This window comes from Ixodes scapularis, unplaced genomic scaffold (genome assembly GCF_016920785.2).
Source record: "Ixodes scapularis isolate PalLabHiFi unplaced genomic scaffold, ASM1692078v2 PGA_scaffold9__187_contigs__length_104089568, whole genome shotgun sequence".
Taxonomy (NCBI): domain Eukaryota; kingdom Metazoa; phylum Arthropoda; class Arachnida; order Ixodida; family Ixodidae; genus Ixodes; species Ixodes scapularis.
In genome coordinates this window covers 101,027,699-101,047,400 of record NW_024609884.1, presented here as the reverse complement: position 1 = coordinate 101,047,400, position 19,702 = coordinate 101,027,699, and the positions used below count along the sequence as shown (strand labels likewise).

General features: G+C 42.5%; 2 protein-coding genes across 4 annotated transcripts; both read left to right on the top strand.

Annotated features, from left to right (window-relative positions):
* The first annotated feature begins 4,225 nt into the window (after window positions 1-4,225).
* Window positions 4,226-19,407, top strand: LOC120841986. Of its 3 annotated transcripts, none has more exons than XM_040212982.3 (9): window positions 4,226-8,505; window positions 12,579-12,765; window positions 13,137-13,400; window positions 14,058-14,132; window positions 16,362-16,582; window positions 16,733-16,892; window positions 17,037-17,135; window positions 17,975-18,034; window positions 18,608-19,407. In XM_040212982.3, the coding sequence occupies exons 2-9, from the start codon at window positions 12,579-12,581 to the stop codon at window positions 18,649-18,651; spliced, it is 1,110 nt and encodes a 369-aa protein (XP_040068916.1). In that variant the 5' UTR covers window positions 4,226-8,505; the 3' UTR covers window positions 18,652-19,407. The 3 variants fall into 3 exon arrangements, with proteins under 3 accessions (XP_040068916.1, XP_040068917.1, XP_040068918.1); XM_040212983.3 differs by having other exon boundaries at window positions 17,975-18,095; XM_040212984.3 differs by lacking the exon at window positions 17,975-18,034 and having other exon boundaries at window positions 18,608-19,405.
* Window positions 8,948-11,727, top strand: LOC120841992. The gene has a single exon (XM_040212995.3). It carries the CDS (start codon window positions 9,056-9,058, stop codon window positions 11,066-11,068), a length of 2,013 nt encoding a protein of 670 aa, XP_040068929.2. The 5' UTR covers window positions 8,948-9,055; the 3' UTR covers window positions 11,069-11,727.
* Window positions 19,408-19,702: the final 295 nt, after the last annotated feature.

The following is a 19,702-nucleotide window of genomic DNA, read 5'->3' as shown; positions in this document are numbered from 1 at the left end:
GGGGAGGAATAATCAGAAATTCATTTAGTCAGCTTAGCCATAATGCCACTCGACACACCACTAATTGAAGAAAAAAGTGTTCCCTTGGTAGAAAGTGTGGGATACAACCATCACCGGATTTAGCACAGCACAAACAAGCTACCATACAGGTGATTAATTTTAGAAGAACTTGTAGTTGGGCTAGTTGGTGAACGTTGGAAACCATAGTGTAAGGCGCAAGAAAGCAATGGACACAAGAGAGAAAACAGACATACAGGTGCCACTCACAACTGTACTTGAAAAGGGCAGAAAGAAAGGAATACATACATTGTCATCTTCATCACGTCTACGCATGCGCTTAGCCATGTGTTAGATGAGGCGTAATAACATGGCTAAGCGCATGCGTGGACGTGGAGAAGATGACGATAGATGTATTCCTGTTTTTCTGAACTTTTCAAATATATAGTTGTGAGTGGCACCTGTATGTCTGTTTTCTCTCTTATGTCCGTTGTTTTTTTGCGCCGAACACCATGATTCCCAGGTGATTAATTGCAGTCTACCCCTGCTGTGAAAAGAAAACAGTTTGGTACATGTTTATGAGTAAATTTATTGACTGTCCAAATTTGGAACATTGAAGTGTACATGAGCAGCGACAATATTGCTAGACTATGCAGTTAAAATTATCTTCCCTCTGAAAAAAAAAATTAAAGTGAACAGTTATGAAAAAAATTTACACTTTCGAAGAAGCTTGAAGGCCTGTAAATTGGGTTCATGAAGCTCACGTAATTAAAGAAAGGAGCGAGAAAACTCAACAGTGTTTCTCTACCGCAAAAATAAACTAGACATCCCAACGACCTCAAACTCTGGTAGAATGTAGCCCTGGCGATTGGAGTAGGGTACAAAAGTTTGAAAACACGACATTACATGGATCAAAAGGTAATAAAAAATTTCTCTATGAGCTGACGTCCATCTTAAGCCTAATTTGCGGTACATAAAAAATAGCACCGAGAATGCTAGCACTAATTTTGGTGGAAAAAGCTTGCCATCATGAAAGAAAGCATAATTATCTTTCCTGCTCACAAACTTTCTCATTAAAATGAATGCTACAAGAACTAAAATGTCACCTTATGGTTTTACAGTGGACTCGCTTCATACCAAAATTATTTCTCTTTATTATAATTTAATAAATGTTCTCAAACGTTCACATCCTACTCCAACCGCGAGGGCGTTTCAGAGGAGATTGAGCTCTCTGCATTCTCATACCGAGCAGCTATATATGTTCAAGTTGCAAAAGTAAAAATAGAGCTATAAAAAGCTTAAAAACCTGTCTGGAACACATGATTAGGAAAAGGTTTTAAAAGAAATGTCCACAACCGATGACTAGATGAAAGCAAGACAAAAAAACAAAACAAAACATTATTGCCATACTGAGCAGGTGGCAAATACTCATGAATAAATAGTTTTTAAAGGATAAAATAAAAGGAAACACAGAATGTCGTCTTTCTAGAGCTGAGATTCGCACCAGCACTTCCTGCTTTGGACACGATGCTCAGGGCTTCTTTGCCTGCAAACAAAACAACACAAAACACCTAAACTTGTTAACAAGGTGCTATAAAGGAAGCATAGCATGCTTTTCTGAACTTACTTCGCTTAGTTCAATATTCAGCCCTTTGTCAAAGATTTGCAGGGATGACGGAGAGATAATGTGGGCAGTTGTCGACTAATAGCAAACATTTTTGTTGAAAAAGTAGTGCGAGTTGCACCTGTTTTCAAACAAGCTTCTCGAAAAGTTCTCCTGCCCCCTTGCCAGTGTGCATACCTGTGGGGACTGACATCTTCAGCTTTTGCAACAGGCAAAACAGCCAGCCGTGTCTCCATGTGGGACCAGACGTCTCACTAGCATTTACCCAAATTTCACGAAGAATTTCCAAAATCGCAAAGAAACTGCTGGGCACACCGTCGCACTGATGACCTAGCCCATGTCGCTACTATAGCTCGCTTGCCAAGCTCAAAAGACCTTACGACCGGATTTCAGTACCACCCGACTCTGAATCTGTGTCCACGCAAAGATCACTGAAACCGTTCGGTAGCACTGCTTAAAACCTCTTTCGCTCCGTTGTCGCTGTCCTCCGCTCTGTCGACCATCAAATCCCTATCCGCCGCCACAAAAACTGAGTTCGGAAAAATGTCTGCAAGATGGTCGCGGACGCTCTCGGCAATAATTCTTTTTTGCCGGTTGCACAGACGATGTAACGGTTTTCTATGTCATTTCATTTTTCCCCCTCTTTTTACTTTTGAAACAAAGAGAACGACAGGATACCAGTTTACGTCAGATTGTTTTCAAGAAAGTAAGCACGTGCACAGTGGTTATCAAAAAGGTGGTTACTTACGGTTCTCGAGTCCCGCCGTCCAGAAGCTGTTCGGTTGTCCGCTTTATCAGTCAGCAGTCACCGATGTGGACGCGGCTGGACGTAGCTTAATTGGAAATCAAAGTAACTCAAAGTTAAAACTAGTTCAAGCTATTCAAACTGTCCCAGAAGTTCGCTCGAAGAAATCGAACCGGCGAAACCAGCGGTGGCAGGGGCCACAGTTGCAGCAGCGGCAGCAGTTGCAGCATGCAGCGGTTGCAGTGGCGGGAACGCGGATGGATGAATATTGGCTGTTCCGGCTGTTCCCTTTATAACGGGCGGTAGCTTGCGCCACCTAGCCTCGAATTAATTAATTAAGAAAAATTTCCTTTTTTCTTCTTTCCGTTTTCTCCCGTACTTAATCCTCTTCCTTCACCTCCTTGCAACTATCACAGGGCAGGTAGAGTACTTTTCAGAAAAACCTTTAAAAAATCGGGCAAAAAAAAGGAACCGGCTAACATTTATTTTTTACATTATTTTATTGTTTTACAAATAAAGTTATTTTAATGTTTTATTTTCAACATTATTTTATTGTTCTACAAATAAAGTTACATTAGCGTTTTATTATCAACACTGAAATAATGTTAGTAATGATCATTATTTTAAAGTTCTATTTGTAACATTATTTGACAATTACATATGTGATGTTACATTAATGTTTCAATATTAACACAGAAATAACGTTAGTAATAAGTGTTCCAAAATCATTATTTGAACGTTCTATTTTTAACGTTATTTCACAGTTACATATGTGATGTTACATTAACGTTTCAATATTAACACAGAAATAACGTTAGTAATAGATGTTCCAAAATCATTATTTGAACGTTCTATTTTTAACGTTATTTCACAGTTACATATGTGATGTTACATTAACGTTTCAATATTAACACAGAAATAGCGTTAGTAATAAATGTTCCAAAATCATTATTTGAACGTTCTATTTTTAACGTTATTTCACAGTTACATATGTGATGTTACATTAACGTTTAAGTATTAACACAGAAATAATGTTAGTAATAAATGTTCCAAAATCATTATTTGAACGTTCTATTTTTAACGTTATTTCGCAGTTACATATGTGATGTTATATTAACGTTAATAACACAAAATATAACATTATATGTTTTACTGGAACGTTATACTAATGTTTCAAATACAACTAAAACATAATATGTTTAACTTGAACGTTACATTAATGTTCAGGTATAACACATAACGTTATTTAAACATACGCAACAATAAAATAACGTTACTACAATGTTTGGTGCTACCTGGGTTCGCTCCTTCCGGGCGCGCACAAGAAAGTTGGATAATTTCAACTTCTTCTCAACGCGCACAAAAACGCGCGGTGACGTAGTAGGGCGCTCCTGTGTCCCGGCCAATCGGTGGAAGGCAAGCTAGTTCCGGCTCCGCGTTTCTCGCCGTCTGGCTGCCCCCCAGGTAGCACAAAACATTATAATAACATTATTTTTTTGTTGTGTAAGTTGAAATAACGTTTTGTGTTAGGTGTAAATGTTACGGCAACGTTCAAATAAAACACTCAACGTTTTAGGTATGTTATCAATGTTGGTGTAACATTCAAATTAAACATATAACGATAATGTTGTGTACGACACATTATAACAACATTCAATACATAACTGTAAAGCAATGTTGTGAGCACTAACATTAATGTAACATTTAGTAACATTATGCTCCTAACATTATTCTGAAGTTTACAATGAAACATAGTAACAGTGAATGGAGAACCATGAAATAATGTTGCAAGAAGTAACACTGAAATAACATTTTAACATATATTTCCAATGTCATTTTGAAGCATACAAGGAAACATAACATTCAATGCAAAATAGTAAATAAATGTTAAATAGTAATACTGAAATAATGTATTGGTTTGATCACATATCTGTTTTTCAAACTTCAAATAATTGTTGCAAATACTTATATTCAAGAAATTGTTTGACAATATTGTTTTTAACATTATTTTGAAGTTCACAATGAAACACAACATGCAGTAACAAGTTATTTATTGGTGTAACATTTTGAAAAGAGTAACATTTTTGCAAATGTTGTAAGAAAATGTAGTACACTATTTTAGTTTCCGATTTTATTGAAATGTAGCGTGAAGGTACAAAAAAATGGCAAGCGAAATGAAAATATATGCTATGATACTTTTTTGCATTTCTTGTCTTTTGCCCTATAAGGATGGAAGCATTTTGATTAAGCTTTTCTGTAGCAGCTGCTAACTCCAAACAATGGAAAATCTTGGATACCTATATGTAGAGCCCTGCATATCCGCGGATTACCTGTGGATATCTGCAGTAAACGGGCGGATGCGGATGAAAATTAAACAAATTTTGGCAGATTGCAGATTGGATGGCAGAGGCTGCGAATATCAGCGGATACGGATTTAAATTTTTGCCCAGCGGCATTCAGTTCGTCGACTGACGTCTCATCTACAAATCGTTTCGTCGAGATGAAACGTTTGATCGAAAGGCTTCTCCTGTTCGTTTCATCGAAAAACCTGAGATGTTTTGTTGCACACAACCTTGCTATTTTTGTAACAAACTTGTTGAGTCTCGCCTGGATTACAGGGGAGAGGGGGGCATGGTTTGGTTAAGCTCGCTAGCTTTTAGCAGCTTGGTGAAGAAATGCGTTGTCGACAAAACATTGCAGCGGCATGTGCCCACAAAACGTACAGCGTCGATGAACCGTTTGTCCATGAAAAGTTGTCCACCGATACATATTTCCACAAAAACGCGTTTCGAAGAAACAATAGGGATCCTAAGAAAGATCTGATTCTCACTGAAGATCGCTTCAGTTAGTGTGTTTCCTCTCGTCAAAAATGCTACCTTTAAAAAAAGTAAAGATTGCAGGGCATCAATTGTCCCAAGAAAGCTAGCACATTGGCAGGGAAAGAGCTGTAACTTTTTCTGGGCAAAGAAAACTTCAAACGTACAAGTCACAAGGAAGTAAAGAAACGTCCCCCTCTTCGCAAAGAGTAGTGTGGTCATGATTAAAAACAAAAAGTGCCTCGACAGCGAGTGCGACCCTGTGGCACCACGGTTTGTAAAGTTTCAGAGTCAACAGCGAACTTGCATAGGCAGACGGTAAACTGCCTCTGTGTTTCTTTTTTGTATGCTTAGAGCCCTAGCCAAAACGCCTGGTAGTTCATGTTCGTCCAATTACGACGCCAGTGCGTCGTAGCCGGACTAATATGAACCTCTATTACTTTTTAATTGTTTAACAGAACTGTAATGTCATATTTAGTATGCCCTTTTTTAACTTTTATCCTTCAAAAGTATGCGTCCGCATAAAATAGGTGTTACAAAGCAAAAAAAAAAAAAAAAACATATATAACCTTTTTGTGCGCTCCTTCTGGGCAGAGTGTCGCGGATTCCTAGGATGATCACATAACTGAGATGATTTTTCCTAATCGCTTTTAATATAAATCCGATGAAACTGATAATGATAAAATGACACTTCCTTTGAATGGCGAGCCAGATTTCTTTGGTACAAAGATAAGCAAACAGCTTAAAAAGTGTCATTTCTATTTTACAATGAATGCCTGGATTGTGAGTCGGATCTGGTTCCACATTTTGCGGATGCGGTTCGGATACGGATACAATAATGTAAAAAGTATGCGGATACAGTTTGGATACAAAGTATGCAGATGCAGATCGGATACGGATACAATAATGTAAAAAGTTTGCGGATACGGTTCGAATACAAAGTCTGCAGATAATTAAACTGTTATCCACGCAGGGCTCTACCTATATGTAAGATCTAAATGAAATGCAGCGTAAAGATACAAAAAAATGGCAAGGAAAATTAAAATATGTGCTATGCTACTTTTTTGAAAGAAAGACAGCCACAAATAGTATGTGCTTGTTTCACTTGTTTTATGTTTCACATTAATAGATTCACTTCCCTTTACCAGGAAGGCCTGAGGGAAGAGGAGGTGATTATATAGACTACGGAGCTTGTGGATAAGTGAAGTGATGATGTGTATCACGAAAGCGCTTTCATCCCTTCTTCATAAACAGTCAGTCTCTCCGCTTGCCAGCTTGATCCTGCTAACGTTTCCCTTGCCCTCTTGAAGTGACCTGCATCACCCTACGATTTACTCCAGAGGTGCCCGAAGGTGGTGGATTAATTACTGAAGTATAGAAACATGTGCCTCTTTAAATAAAAGATTTTTTTTCCTATGAAAATTTTTTTGTCATGCTTTGTTTTTCTAAATGATCAAAAATGAATCTGGGCATTTCTGGTGTTTATTACGACTAAATAAAGAGTGGGATGGGAAGGGAATGAAATTGGCAAACATAATACTTGTTTCATTTGGCCAGAATGAATGTCTGTCCCAAAATAATTAGTTTTTTTTCTTTTCCCTTATTTGAATTAGATAGAAGTATGATATATTTACTGCACTATGTAGGGAATGTACACATGTGTGCTGGTACTGTGGGGAGGCTGGCATCCATGCAACTATGTGTTTGAGGTTCCTTCGCCGTTCACATGTGAACTGAGACAGTACAATCAGGGCAACTCCTGCCCCTCTCGATGAGATCCTGTCTTTCCGGAAGATGCTAAACTTTTGGGTGTCAGCAATTTGTCCTTCGAATATTGTATCATCCAACCAGGTTTCTGAGACCCCAAAGATTGTGTTCGGCGAAGTTTCAAACAAGACAACGAGGTCCGAGTTTGTTCTTGATGGATAGAGCGTTTGTATACCGGATGCCGATGTGTCGCCGCTTCCTCGGTGCGGGAGGAGTACGTCGGTTACTAGCGTCACTCCGTTTTGTGTCCCGGGCGATGGGCCTGGCAGTTTCGTGGGGGGAAGGGGGGGGGGGGGGGGGGGGGGGCACGACACCGGTGGATATGGGTGCGGGGTGCGAGTCATCGGAGGGAGGAAGCTGGCATGAGCCACAAAACCAGTGCCCGGCGAGGAGGCCAAGCATCGGTAGGCGAGTAGCGACAGCCCTTCACACTTCCCATGGAGCCACCAATCACACAGGTCACATTTTAGGGCGGCCACGTTGTTGTAAACCGCTTTCTCGCAGCTCGGGGAGGTTGGCGACGGCCTGGGATTTCGATAGATGTTCCCGGCAATCAGCATGAGTCATGCAATCGGCGCAGTCGTCCAGGCAGGCCTAACCGCGATGAAGCGGATGTCCGCACTTTCAGAAGTGAGAGAAGCCGCCGCGCGGAGTTGAGAAGCATTGTGCACCTCATCGGAGTGTTCCCGGAGCTCGACTCTCTGTAGAGAGGCGACCAGCAGAAGTTGCAACCATGTCCGCAAGCACGTCATCCCTGAAGACTATAATTTTGCTGAAAGGTTCCACCACCGTATTACACATATGTGCGAAATCCCGTCAAATATGCTGAGAAACTGTTTGATGCGGTCTCTCTAAAGAGCCAACGAAACGTTGTAAATCTCTTAGTACAAACACAAAACACGGCAGAGACGAAAAGGGTACCTTTGAACTTGAAGCAAGCCCATGGTCAACACACGCACTGCACCGCACAAAAAGACCATCCGTGTGCGCTACTTTTAGAGCGTTAACAAGCAAAGCAAGGCGTAAATGAGTAAGAATCGTTCCGTAGAACCCGTAGAACCAGATCACAACAGCCGCCATCACAACCCTAAATATACAAACACAGTGCTGCTAGACTTCTTTTCTTTGGTTTTGTGAGTTTGTCGGGTGTGTAAATAAGTAAAGTCTGATGAGTAAATTTATTAATACTATACACTACAGATATTTTCTTCTTGATGTGTTCTACTTTTAAGTCACAAAATAAAATATAATATAATTTATTAACTACAAAATGCATACACGGTTGGTTTAGCCTATTTTAGACCAATGGCTTAGGTTGGCAACATACGTTCCCGCCGGTTCAAGTGGTTCAAGTATGGTTTAAGTTTGGTTTAAGCGGTCTAAGTTTAAGTTTGTATCGCGGCTCGCACAATTGTGGCTCGCACGGTTCTGACCTGACAACCGTGGCTCTGAAACATCGTGAAGACAAGTTCTAGTAGTTACGGTTCGAAGTGCCTAACGGTCAGGCTGCGTAATCCCACTGTGGCACCGACGCACCTGCGTACCCTGCGTGAAACGTAAGTAGCGGTACCTCATTTCCTTTAGTGATGCTGCTCACTTGCTTAACCGACGGGATCTCGCATATTACGTTTGTGGGTATTCCTGTCTCGGGTACCCGAAATCGGGACGGCTCCTTTGGAGCCTTTGGATCCTTTGGAGGTCGATATCTGACCTCAACAATTCCGTCTAGGACCGGAATTCGGTGCCGGTCCTAGACGGAATTCAAGGCGGTGCGTTGTAAGTGGCAGAGCTTCGCTTTAGGGTGCCCATTATTACCTAAACCTCGCACATGCTCGTGAATGTGCGAGGCTGGTTAGGTAATAATAGACAAGAGTAATTATTTGAGGGCTCTACAGTGATTATTATTTTGAAGAGCGAAGCGCTGCCACTATGACCCGGACGAAATCCGGACAAAATTTTCTAGCGCAACCAATGACTATGATAAGTGGGCAACCATGTTCGCCGATTGCGCGCGATTTCGGTTACGCCAGACTGCGCGACTCGCGATGCATGATATCCCTTTGTGATTGAACGGTGCTAAGAGGAAACGATCTCCTGGTTCGTAAAATGAAGCGACAGAGGCGAGCATTTGATGACGTGTGCGACCGACAGAAGAAAAGAATTATTGCCGAAAACGTGCGCGACCATCTTGCGGACATTTTTTCTAAGTCTGCTCCGGACGAGAGCGATGGAAATTCTGCGGTTGACGGATCAGACGACAGCAGTGACGGAGCCAGGGAGGGTCTGAGCGCACCGCAAGTCGACGATCCCAGAGATCCTTGCGCGAGCACATCAGCTTCCGAAGAAACTGAAACTCATTTGCCAATCTCAAGTGCAGATGAGTTTACTTTGGCAAGCGAGCTGGCCACCTGGGCACGTGAGACCAAAGCCTGCGCATCCCATCTTAGCAAGCTTTTAAAGATATTGAAGAAGTATCACCCGGAGCTGCCTAGTGACGCAAGAAGCCTAATGGGGACACCAAGATCTTGCAATGTGAAAAACATGGGAGCGTCCGGCCTCTACCACTATTTCGGAATCGAATCGTCACTAAAACGAATGATGAGCTCAGGCAGCATCACTGGAGACACCATTTCGTTGCTCATCAATGTTGATGGCCTGCCTATAGCGAAAAGTTCCAGCAAGCAGTTCTGGCCCATTCTTGCATCTGTCGTCGAAAGCTGCGATCCTGAACCTTTCGTCATAGCTCTGTTTGTTGGAGACAAGAAGCCGGAGAACTTGGATGACTACCTTACCGATTTCATTTCGGAGTTAAGCACATTGCTGGAAGAACACGTGACCGAGGGCGGAAAGGAGTGCGTAGTTCGAGTGCATGCGTTCATTTGCGATGCGCCCGCAAGGGCATTTCTGAAGTGCATCAAGGGCCATGGGGGATACTTCAGTTGTGAAAAGTGCACCCAAGAAGGCACCTTCTCTGAAAGCTGCCGGAAAGTAATTCTTCCAGAAGTCAGCAGCCCCCTACGAACAGACGAGTCGTTTCGAAAGCAGGATCAGGAAGGGCACCATCATCGACAGTCCCCATTGGTCGAGCTACAGATTGGCATGGTAAGCCAATTTCCCCTCGACTATATGCATTTAGTCTGCCTAGGCGTTATGCGGAGGCTTCTACTTCACTATTGGGTGCGGGGACGACCTCATCGATCAAAGCTCCCACCACGTGCACAGACTAGCATCTCAACAATGCTCATGAAACTCCAGAGACACACCCCTCGGGAGATGGCTCGGAAGCCCCGGAGTCTTCATGAATTAGAGAGATGGAAGGCCACTGAGCTACGAAACTTCCTCTTGTACTTCGGTCCTGCGGTTCTAAAAGACCACATGGAGAAGCGCTACTACCAGCACTTTCTCAAACTGAGCATTGCAGTGTCAATCCTGTCAAGCCCACGACTCTGCCATGAGGAGATTGATTCTGCAGAGAAGCTGCTTGAAGAGTTTGTTTCTGATGCTGGGGACCTGTACGGTGAAGGCATTTACGTGTACAACATACATTCTCTGCTGCATCTTACTGCTGATGTGCGGAGGTTCGGTCACCTTGACTCCTTCTCTGCGTTCCGGTTTGAGAACTTTCTGGGTCAACTGAAGCGAGATTTGAAGTCACCAAATCGACCATTACAACAGATTGTAAAACGCTTAGAAGAGCGCAGTCATGCTGACTTGCATCCTAGAATACCACCGAAGCAGCAGGCATTGTTGCAAAAGCCGCATAATGCCGGACCAGCACCTCCAGGATTTAAGGGAGAGCAGTATCACAAGCTAGTTCTTCAAGGCATGGTTCTGGAAGTGAACCTACCAGACTCATGTTTTCTGATGGAAGATGGAAATGTAGTCGTCGCAACAAATGTTGTGTCCCGTGATGGAGAGATCAAGATCTGTGGCCAGTTTTTCAAGAGATTAACAAACTTCTATGCCGGCATTGTTGACACAACTGGACTGTGTACTTTCAGGGCTTCTCAGGTTTCGTCTGCAAATGCTTTGTGGACTGTTGAACAGGTCAAATCAAAGTGCTGCTGGCTTCCTTGTGGGGGTGAATTTTTGGTTAAGCCACTCTTGCACACAGGATAGCTCAGATAAGCAATATCTGCCGTAAATGTGCTCTCACTTATAGTGTTGTTTTAATGAGTATATAATCATCACGAATAAAAATAAAGTGTGTGTGCTAATGTCTTTGGCATAAATTATGTCTTTATGCTAATAACTGCTAGGGGATTTTTAAGGACATTTCTTCTGATTATAAGGCATCTGTAGGTTGAAAATTGAGGGATTAGAAAAAAGCTGCTATAAATAGAACTGTTTATATGATGGAAAGACCAAAATAGAAAAGCTGTAAGGTGAATGTCTAATAAAAGGTTAGTTTTCTTTTGCTCATGATGTGTGCTCACTACTTTAGCTCTTTAAATGAATGATAATGTGATTATCCTTTGACTTGGTGATTACACGTAACTATTGTCCCAACTGATAGATATCCCAGCTAAGATGCCGCAAGTATAAAAAGACTGAACACTCTACGCCAGAGGTACACAACCTTTTCGGGACTGCGAACCCCCAAAGCTTCTGAGTGCCCTCCGGCGACCCCCGCCTTAACTATTTTTGGAGCTCTCCGAGGCTCTGTAGCCGCCAGACATTTCCCCACAACCTCCAGTCTGTGCACCTCTGCTCTACACAAGTGAAAACCACTATGTTGTTAGCAGGTGTCTTGCGAAACGCAAGAAAGACTTGGCAAACTTTTAAATATCAATTTTAAGACCAGCAGGATCAAGGTGTCAACTGGCAGGCTTTAGAAGTCTTGAGAAACAGCCAACTGGGGTGTTTTGAACACAATACACTTTGTTTGCTTCCTTTTCTAGCAAAGAAAGAAAGCCCATGAAATATAGGGTGGTTCAAGCCACCAGGCTCGATCTGAAATGGACCGTAAAAATCAATGCCTGCACGTAACAATCTAAACTTTTCGTCAGCGGTGTATTTCACAGGTCGGTTTTTTCTTGTAAAATTATAAAGCGTAGTTCTCGTTCTGTAAAAAATAAGGCCAAGAAACTTGCCAGGGTCTACGGCGGGCAGCGACGTAAACGAGAGGGGTTCATTAGCGGGATGTGTTTGGCATTCGTATCGATAGATGGCGTCGGGAGCAGCCTCCGAAGTTGCAGCCGACCAGTGAAAGAAAGCAGACGACACGCAGACGAAATCCGTTGACAGCAAAAGCGCCACCGTTATACAGACACGTTTTTTTTACTCTAAGTTTTGCTTTTATTGTCCGCATTTATTTTTTAACCGAAGGTACATTTCAAAAAGATTATGCCCATTTTAACAAACCACGGTGGTCACGAGCCGTTGCGATAAGGAGGGAGCGCCATCTATCAATACAAATGCCAAACACATCATGAGTTTTCTTTTGTTTTAGTTTTAGTAATTTTCACCTTCATAAACCATGTACACAGCATTCATATTTTATTTGGTTTCATCAATATTCGATTCATGTTTGATTTGGTTACATCACTATTTGCACACCCCTAATCTTGTTACTTCATAAAACTTGTAGGTATGCTCTTTACTGACGGTCTCAAATTGAATTTTCTAGATGTTCTCGGTCGCCCATTTTATGAAGACTGATGACGTGGCCGTGGTTCCAACACGCTGGATTAAGAACGGGACAGCTCCCTGGCCACCGTTTAAAAATACTGCAAAAGTGAACAGTGCAGTGAGGGACAGAACGGAGCCAGGCACAGACTGGCCAAAATTTGCCTGCAGGGTCATGTCATATACAGGTAAGCTCCGCCCTGAACGCCATTAGTTTTTTTTTTTCATTCTGAAGAGAGCACTGCTCTATTGAAAGTTATTACAATCCACACTTTCGCAGAATCTACAAAAGAGAAGGGGGTTTGGTTGTGAAATAATTCTTAAAGTACATATCATATCTGACTCCCTTTTTTTAGTTACTATGGTAACGGTACTATAGACCTCCCACTGCCTATGTTAATAGGACACATTGGTAACAGCTTGATAGCTACAAAAAGGCAGCATATGCTTCATTAGCAGAAGCTACGTACAGCTTAGACAAAACTCAGCAAAATATAATGCCTCACATTCAACGCACATTTTTTATTAATTCATTATCTACATAACATCTGACTTGCAGACAGTTACGAAGTTGCCCGCAAGAGGTCCATAAAGGCGGAGGAAGAGTCCGACCTTACATCGGAAGCAGAGACATCGCAAAAAAGAATACGGCGACCTCCGACATTTTTCGATGACTACCTCACTGACAGCAGCGATGAGGAGGGAGTAACTGAAGAACCACCTCCAGAAGGTGACATTGAATTTCTCGCTGAGCCCCCACCGCCACCACCTCTTCAAAGAAAAAGTGGAGCACATTGTGGAGGAGCAGGCCAAACTGATGGTGGCAAGTCCTTTTTTCTTACACGTGTTTTGAAGGAAATGGTTTACATGAACAAATACTAGTGATAAAGTGAAATGCACAAGGTAATCAAAACAAAACTACAGATCATGTATTTCACACTTCGAATGTTTGTAATCTAGAGTTGAGAAAAGGCCTTCCTAGACCCACGTGCAGGCTGTTATGTACACAGTGCGACACTTTTAGCATGAACATGACATCGGCGCTTTTTTGTGCTTTGCTCAAGCTGTGAAACCCTTATGGGCCCTTTTCACCGCATTAGTAATTTTGGTGATATCACCTGATTTGTGTAAGTAAAGCGAGTAAACCCGACGATGTTGTGTTTGTGCTAACAGCGTCGCATAGTGTACAGTATGGGCATGGTATAGATCAGGGGTGGGCAAACCGCGGCTCGCGAGCCGCATGCGGCTCTTTGCTGGTCCAAGTGCGGCTCGCGGATCCCTCGTAAGAGGACTCCCCCCCCCCCTTCGCCCCTTTCCGCGTTTCCCCAAGAAAAAAAAGAAGAAAGGATTCCAGAATAAAGCACACTGCAGCTTGCAGTTTGACAGCCTTGTACTCCCATCCAAGGAAATACGCAACTGTGACATAGCAGTTCAACTGCTCATCCTTGTTATTACTTATGCATTGCTTGTGGTTTTTCAGATGACTTGGTGTTGCCCAAAGGAAGACCAAAAAGTGCATCTTCTTTGAACTGCTCTGCTGAACCTTCAAGCAAAGGCAAGTATATTTTGTGACTGACAGAAGAGTTAGGATGTATGTGCACTTTTGACACATGAACCTGTAAAAAGTAACTTCACTTAGTTACAAGTTTCTGGAAAATGTACCTAAAATACAGCAGGGGTGGAATAGCTGTACCATTTGCGCCAGACGCATATGTCTGCGCCATCCTGAAACATGTTGTGGAAACTGCGCCACAGCCAATACCTCGTGCCATTATGCACCAAAAGAATTGTATTTTGTCTTGGTTCCGGTTTTTATCGACCCGATTCGCAACAATGAGCGCATTTAGCTTGGTCGGCCTTGCACTCCTTTGCTCTGTTTATTCTCCCTGTGTATCTCGAGTCAGAAGCGCACGAAAAAAATTGGGGGTCAGACTCCAAGCGCTACACCACCTGCTTCTGGATTGTTATCCTTCAACCATAAGCGGTTAAAGGGCAACTCCGCTCAATTCCGAAGATTTCGGGATAATGAGTGATTTCGAATTAAAAAGCCCTAGTAAAACACACTACGTTGTTAGCTTTGCGAAAAGTGGGCTATATATTTTTAAATCTAATTTTAAACACGAGCTGAAATCGAAACCGAAACTTCGGCTCTGCCCGGCAACATTGGCCTCGGGCCGCCAAGTACATGGCCATCACGTGGTACGAGATGTCACGTGATCCTCGGCCCAACGACGGGCGGGATTGGGGCGGGCGTGTGGCAGGCGCGAGTGTCGTCTGCACCGCACTCTTCGCCACGTTTTGGTGTCTACGGCATTCGACGACGTCTGCACAACTGCGGCATAAGTCTGCGCACATGGTGTCCGTGGTGTGGATGAAACTCCGAGAGACAATAATCACAATCGGTGAGACGACGACGGCGGTTGTGACGCGGAAGACGGCGGTAACGGCGGGCGGCCGGACGGCTCCCAAGAAACGCGCTGCGCGGGCGCGTTACACCAATCATGTGGACACCGCTGAGCGCCGAGAGGCAACGTTGCTGACGTCATGCGCTACGCTCGCGCGGAGAAGTGAAAACAAGCAAAAGGGGGCCATGATAATGACGTTTAGCTCAATGTTGGCTCCGCCCATGCCATAGCCTTGACTGCGCTGTTGGTTGCGCCTGATCGCCCGCTCAAGTCAGCCGATTTCGACAACTTGGCGAGTTGCGAAGTTTGCCGGACCGTTTAAGAAACATTTAGACAGAACTGCGTCGTAACATTTCACTCGTGGTCTTCCTAGGCGATACTGAAGAGGACTGCATTGTTTTTTCAAAACCAAAAATGAAGCGGAGTTGCCCTTTAAGCACGTCAGCAGAAGTGAGGTCGAGTCGTTAAGAGTCAGATTGCCTGAGGCTCTGCGGCCCGGGATCCAGACTTCAGCCAGTTGAAGACAGGAGCAAAAGATTCCTGTTAGTACTTCATCGTTAAAAGTTGGAACCGCATTCCCACAAGATAAATCGTGATTTGATAGAACTGAAATGCGGTCCAATCCGAAACCTTGCCGGCCAGCAGCTCTCATGCAAGCGGTAGATCTGCTTGGCATACTTTAACCTTGCTCCTGCTTATCGCCTCGAATATGATAACTACGCTTAATCATAGTCTGCTGCTTCGTTATTGAGTTACACAATAGGATAAATTCGAAATTTATTGCCCTGTTCCTTCGCGCAACTGCACGTTCGTTGCTTGCGCACGTCACGTGATTCGCGCATGTAATTACTAAGACATAAACTGAAGTGCAGTGAAAACTTATCTGAGCTGCTCCTAGCCTGCTCCAGAATGTAGGTTCAGCTGCTCCCGTGGCTCCTCCCAAGTACATTTCATGAGTTCCAACCCTGTACAGATACAGATACCGAAAAATGAAAGTACCTAGGTTTTTATGTCAGGTACAACAAAGGTACCTAGATACCGATTTCGAGTTACTTGTACCTAGGTGCTTTACAACCCTGGCTGAGGCATGTCCTGTTTAAAAAAAAAAAAAACTTTAGCCTTGTTGCTTTGCAGCATTGATGCATGCTGCACGTTGTAAGAATGGATAATTTGTTTGTGTAATTAAGCTAAGTGCTTCGGTAACGTGAGCAACAAGAGAAAAGTTTCTGTATCTTTAATGCTCTTACAGCTTTAAGCGATTAAAGTATTAACTCCTTGTCACCTTGAAAATGAATAAAGGCTTGTTTTTTTATCATCTTTATCGGAACACTCAATATTGATAAGGTTCTAACGTATTGCTCTTTTTTTTTTTTTTTTAGCTTTGGTCACAGTTCTTAGGGAACTTGAGTGTATTAAGGCACAGTTGACAAGCATGGCTACAATGTTGGCCAGAATACAGATGCATGTGAATGCTGATGACCCTACTGCCATGGCTGGTCCAGTCCATCCAGAAGACCTTCCAGTCTATCCAGTGAAGACAAGAGAGGAATTTGCCTTCCTGGAGGCTAGCTTAAAAAATGAAGCCATTTTTGCAAAGCTAGTAAGTTTCAAGTTGTTGTGCGTTACAGCCAAAGGTTATTATCCAGAACATACATGTACTGAAATAGTCATTGTTTTTCATCTTTCTTCTGTTCTTTGAGCAAGAGAAGCTTTTATGTGTGGCTTATTGTGGATAACTTTTGATTTCTAGGTGAAAGAGCTTGGCCAAATTGGAGGTAGAGATGTAGCCTCTACAACAAAAACGGTGTTTAAGAAACTTGTCGGAGATGAAGTTGCCGTCTTCTACAACAGAACCGGGCGAAACGGAAAGCAAGAAGCCGGGAAACTGAAGATCTTTAGCCTGATCTATGGTAAGAGTAATGTTTTTGTATCACTGTCTACACTATGGAGAGTAATGTGCTTGCATGCACCCGTCTTTTTTTTTTTTTTATTATTAAGTATTACTTTACAGTGATCGTTATAAAACTTCTGATAGCTGTGCATATTTTTTTCAGCTGCTGTACGTGTAACCCGCAAAACTGCAACAGACGACGAGATGGGCCGCGCCATTGGTGATTGGCTGCGCTTCGCCAACGTCCGGCTCCGTGCTCAAGGCAAGCAACAACCTAATCTTTGCAGGAAGGATACAAATACATTGAAGCTGATGATTAATCTAAAAATCTCCTGAGGCTTACAAAATGAAGAATGTAAACCATGCATGAGATCTGTAACACAGCGAAGAGTTCTATTGTACTATCGCTATACATTGAAATACAAAGAAGAGAGCTTGTGGCTTTCTACAAATGCTGCACAAACTGGCCACGAGCCAGCGAAGCTTGCACATGTGTAGTTCGACCAAGGACACTAGATTAATCTCCAACTCTTGAATGCCTTGACTGGTGCCTGGTGTGTAAGCAGTGTACTGAAAGTTATGCGCTTTGTGTTCATATTGCAATGTATTGCAATAGTACATGCTCACTTGTATCATTGCCCCTCCCAATCAAATGCACCAGCAGAAGCAGTGAGCACAACTACAAAATAACGAAGGAAGCTTTGTTTACAATAATTTCTTATTGGAAAAAAGTAAAAATTGGTTTTCTAACATACAGAATGTAGCAGCCGAATAAGAAAGTTCTGCACTCAGCTTGATTTTCTTTGTCTTGCTTTCCTAGAAAATAGGGCAGTAAAAGTATTTCTGACAGCCGTTTGTGGGACTGATTGTGTGTTGCTATTGGGTGAGGCCAGCTGAACATACAAGATGACAACACAGAGAAAATTAGACAAACACGATGCTGGACTAAACTGTTTAATGGAGTGCATTTTTATTCATTTACACAGGAGCAGGTTGGCCCCAGACGGGGCCAACTGGTTCTTTTGTAAATAAAGTATGTGGATGAAGTTAGTCCGGCATTGTGTTTGTCTCATTTTCTCTCTTCCTGTTTTTGTGCTGTAGGTTCATTTGGCCCCATCGACAAGCGCTGCACCAACAAGCTCAGCTCCGGGTCGTCACAAGGTGTATTTTGTCGCGTGTTTCAATGTTGGTTTGCTTGAGCAGGAGGACTGACAACTACTAGGTACAAGTGACTCAACAACAAATTAAAGGATTTGATAGCATGTTGGTGGGAGTTAAGAAACAAACAAAAGAGAGACACTTATGACAAGAGATGCCACGGGTGTACAGTTCAACTAGCAACATCAATAAACTACCACAAGGCATTATTTTATTTTTGCTAGTTGAGAGATGTACCTGTGTTGTCTCTTGTCATAAGTGTTTGCTACTTTGTTTGTTTTTTGCAATCAATTCACTGTTTTAAGCACTTGAACAAGATTGTCATTTTCTTTTAGTTCGTAGTTATGTGGGAAATCAGGTCAGCCTTTTTGCGGCTCTATATGAACTCTCTTTCCCACTAGGATATTTCTAGTACACCCTAATTTCTTGAGGGGTTTCCAAACCTGCAAACCATTGTCACAAAGCTAAATTTCGAATTAAGCTACACTGTTATGTTTTCCACGTATTATGATCATTTGCCACCTCAAATTTAGTTTCCGGCACTCTGTATTAATTATTTTCTTGTTTTGTTTGCAGCCAGAAAAGTCGAAAACATCCCATCGACAGAAACTGTGGTTTGACTTGGGAAGATGAAAATCAGTTTGTTTCAATTTTTTTTTTTCTGTCTAGTCCTGTTCTAGACTTTCTTCAGCCTATTTCATATTCTATTGTCATATTTTACTTTTTAAAGTGGCAATAAGGCTATTTAATGTCTCGACTTCTGTTCTAGTCTAGTGACAGGCTTTACTGTGGTTTGACTTGGGAAGATGAAAGTCTGTTTGTTTTAATTTTTTTTTCTGTCTAGTCCTGTTCTAGAGTTTCTTCAGCCTATTTCATATTCTATTGTCATATTTTACTTTTTAAAGCGGCAATAGGCCTATTTAATGTCTCGACTTCTGTTCTAGTCTAGTGACAGGCTTTAGTCAGTCCTTTCCGGCTTTTCTTTAATACGATACCGTTTTAGTAATCAAGTTTTTCTAACTGCTTCTACACATGGCAATTGTATATAGTGCCAGCTGGACATAAAAGGATTAGAGAGAGATAAGAAAGACACACCGTTGGACTAGCAACTGTTTAATCAGATCATCTTTTTCTTCATCTACGTTGAGTTTCTCTTCTTTTTTATCTACACTGCATTTGATTTAATTGAGGAGTTCCTTTTCTTCTAGTCTTATACTCGAGCGTCTCCTCGTCTTCCATTTGTCCACCATGGGTGCGGCCCCTCTAAGATACTCACCTTCCTTGTGGTGTAGTGCGATGGAAGGTATACCCACACACTTGTCCGCTTTTGCGTCAATAGCAAAGGCCTCCAGGATTTCTCGAGTGAACTTGTGGCGGTTTCTTGCCAGGATGTTTAGGCTAGAAAAGTCTGGTACACACAGGCACATATGACAATGGGCAGGTAGGTGCTCTGCACGCTGTGGTGGCCTTCACCGAAGCTGCATGTTCTCTCGTCTAGTCACTGATGCACCTTCCCTTCTGTCCAATGTAACATTGACTACATGACATGGGATTTGGTGCACAACCTCCTTCTCACATTTGGTGTACTTGGCAGTTCATTTTCTCCTTGTTGGCCCTCTTGTTTACATGATGAAAAATTGCACACAAAGAGACAAGGGAAAAACACAGAAG

What these genes read in the sequence shown, in the direction of transcription:
- LOC120841992 (XM_040212995.3), top strand. Translation starts at nt 9,056, where the DNA reads ATGAAGCGACAGAGGCGAGCATTTGATGACGTGTGCGACCGACAGAAG.
- LOC120841986 (XM_040212982.3), top strand. Translation starts at nt 12,579, where the DNA reads ATGTTCTCGGTCGCCCATTTTATGAAGACTGATGACGTGGCCGTGGTT. An exon ending in AGCAGGCCAAACTGATGGTG is followed by an intron (nt 13,401 to 14,057) that starts GCAAGTCCTTTT and finishes GTGGTTTTTCAG; the next exon opens with ATGACTTGGTGTTGCCCAAA. An exon ending in CAGCTCCGGGTCGTCACAAG is followed by an intron (nt 18,035 to 18,607) that starts GTGTATTTTGTC and finishes TTTTGTTTGCAG; the next exon opens with CCAGAAAAGTCGAAAACATC.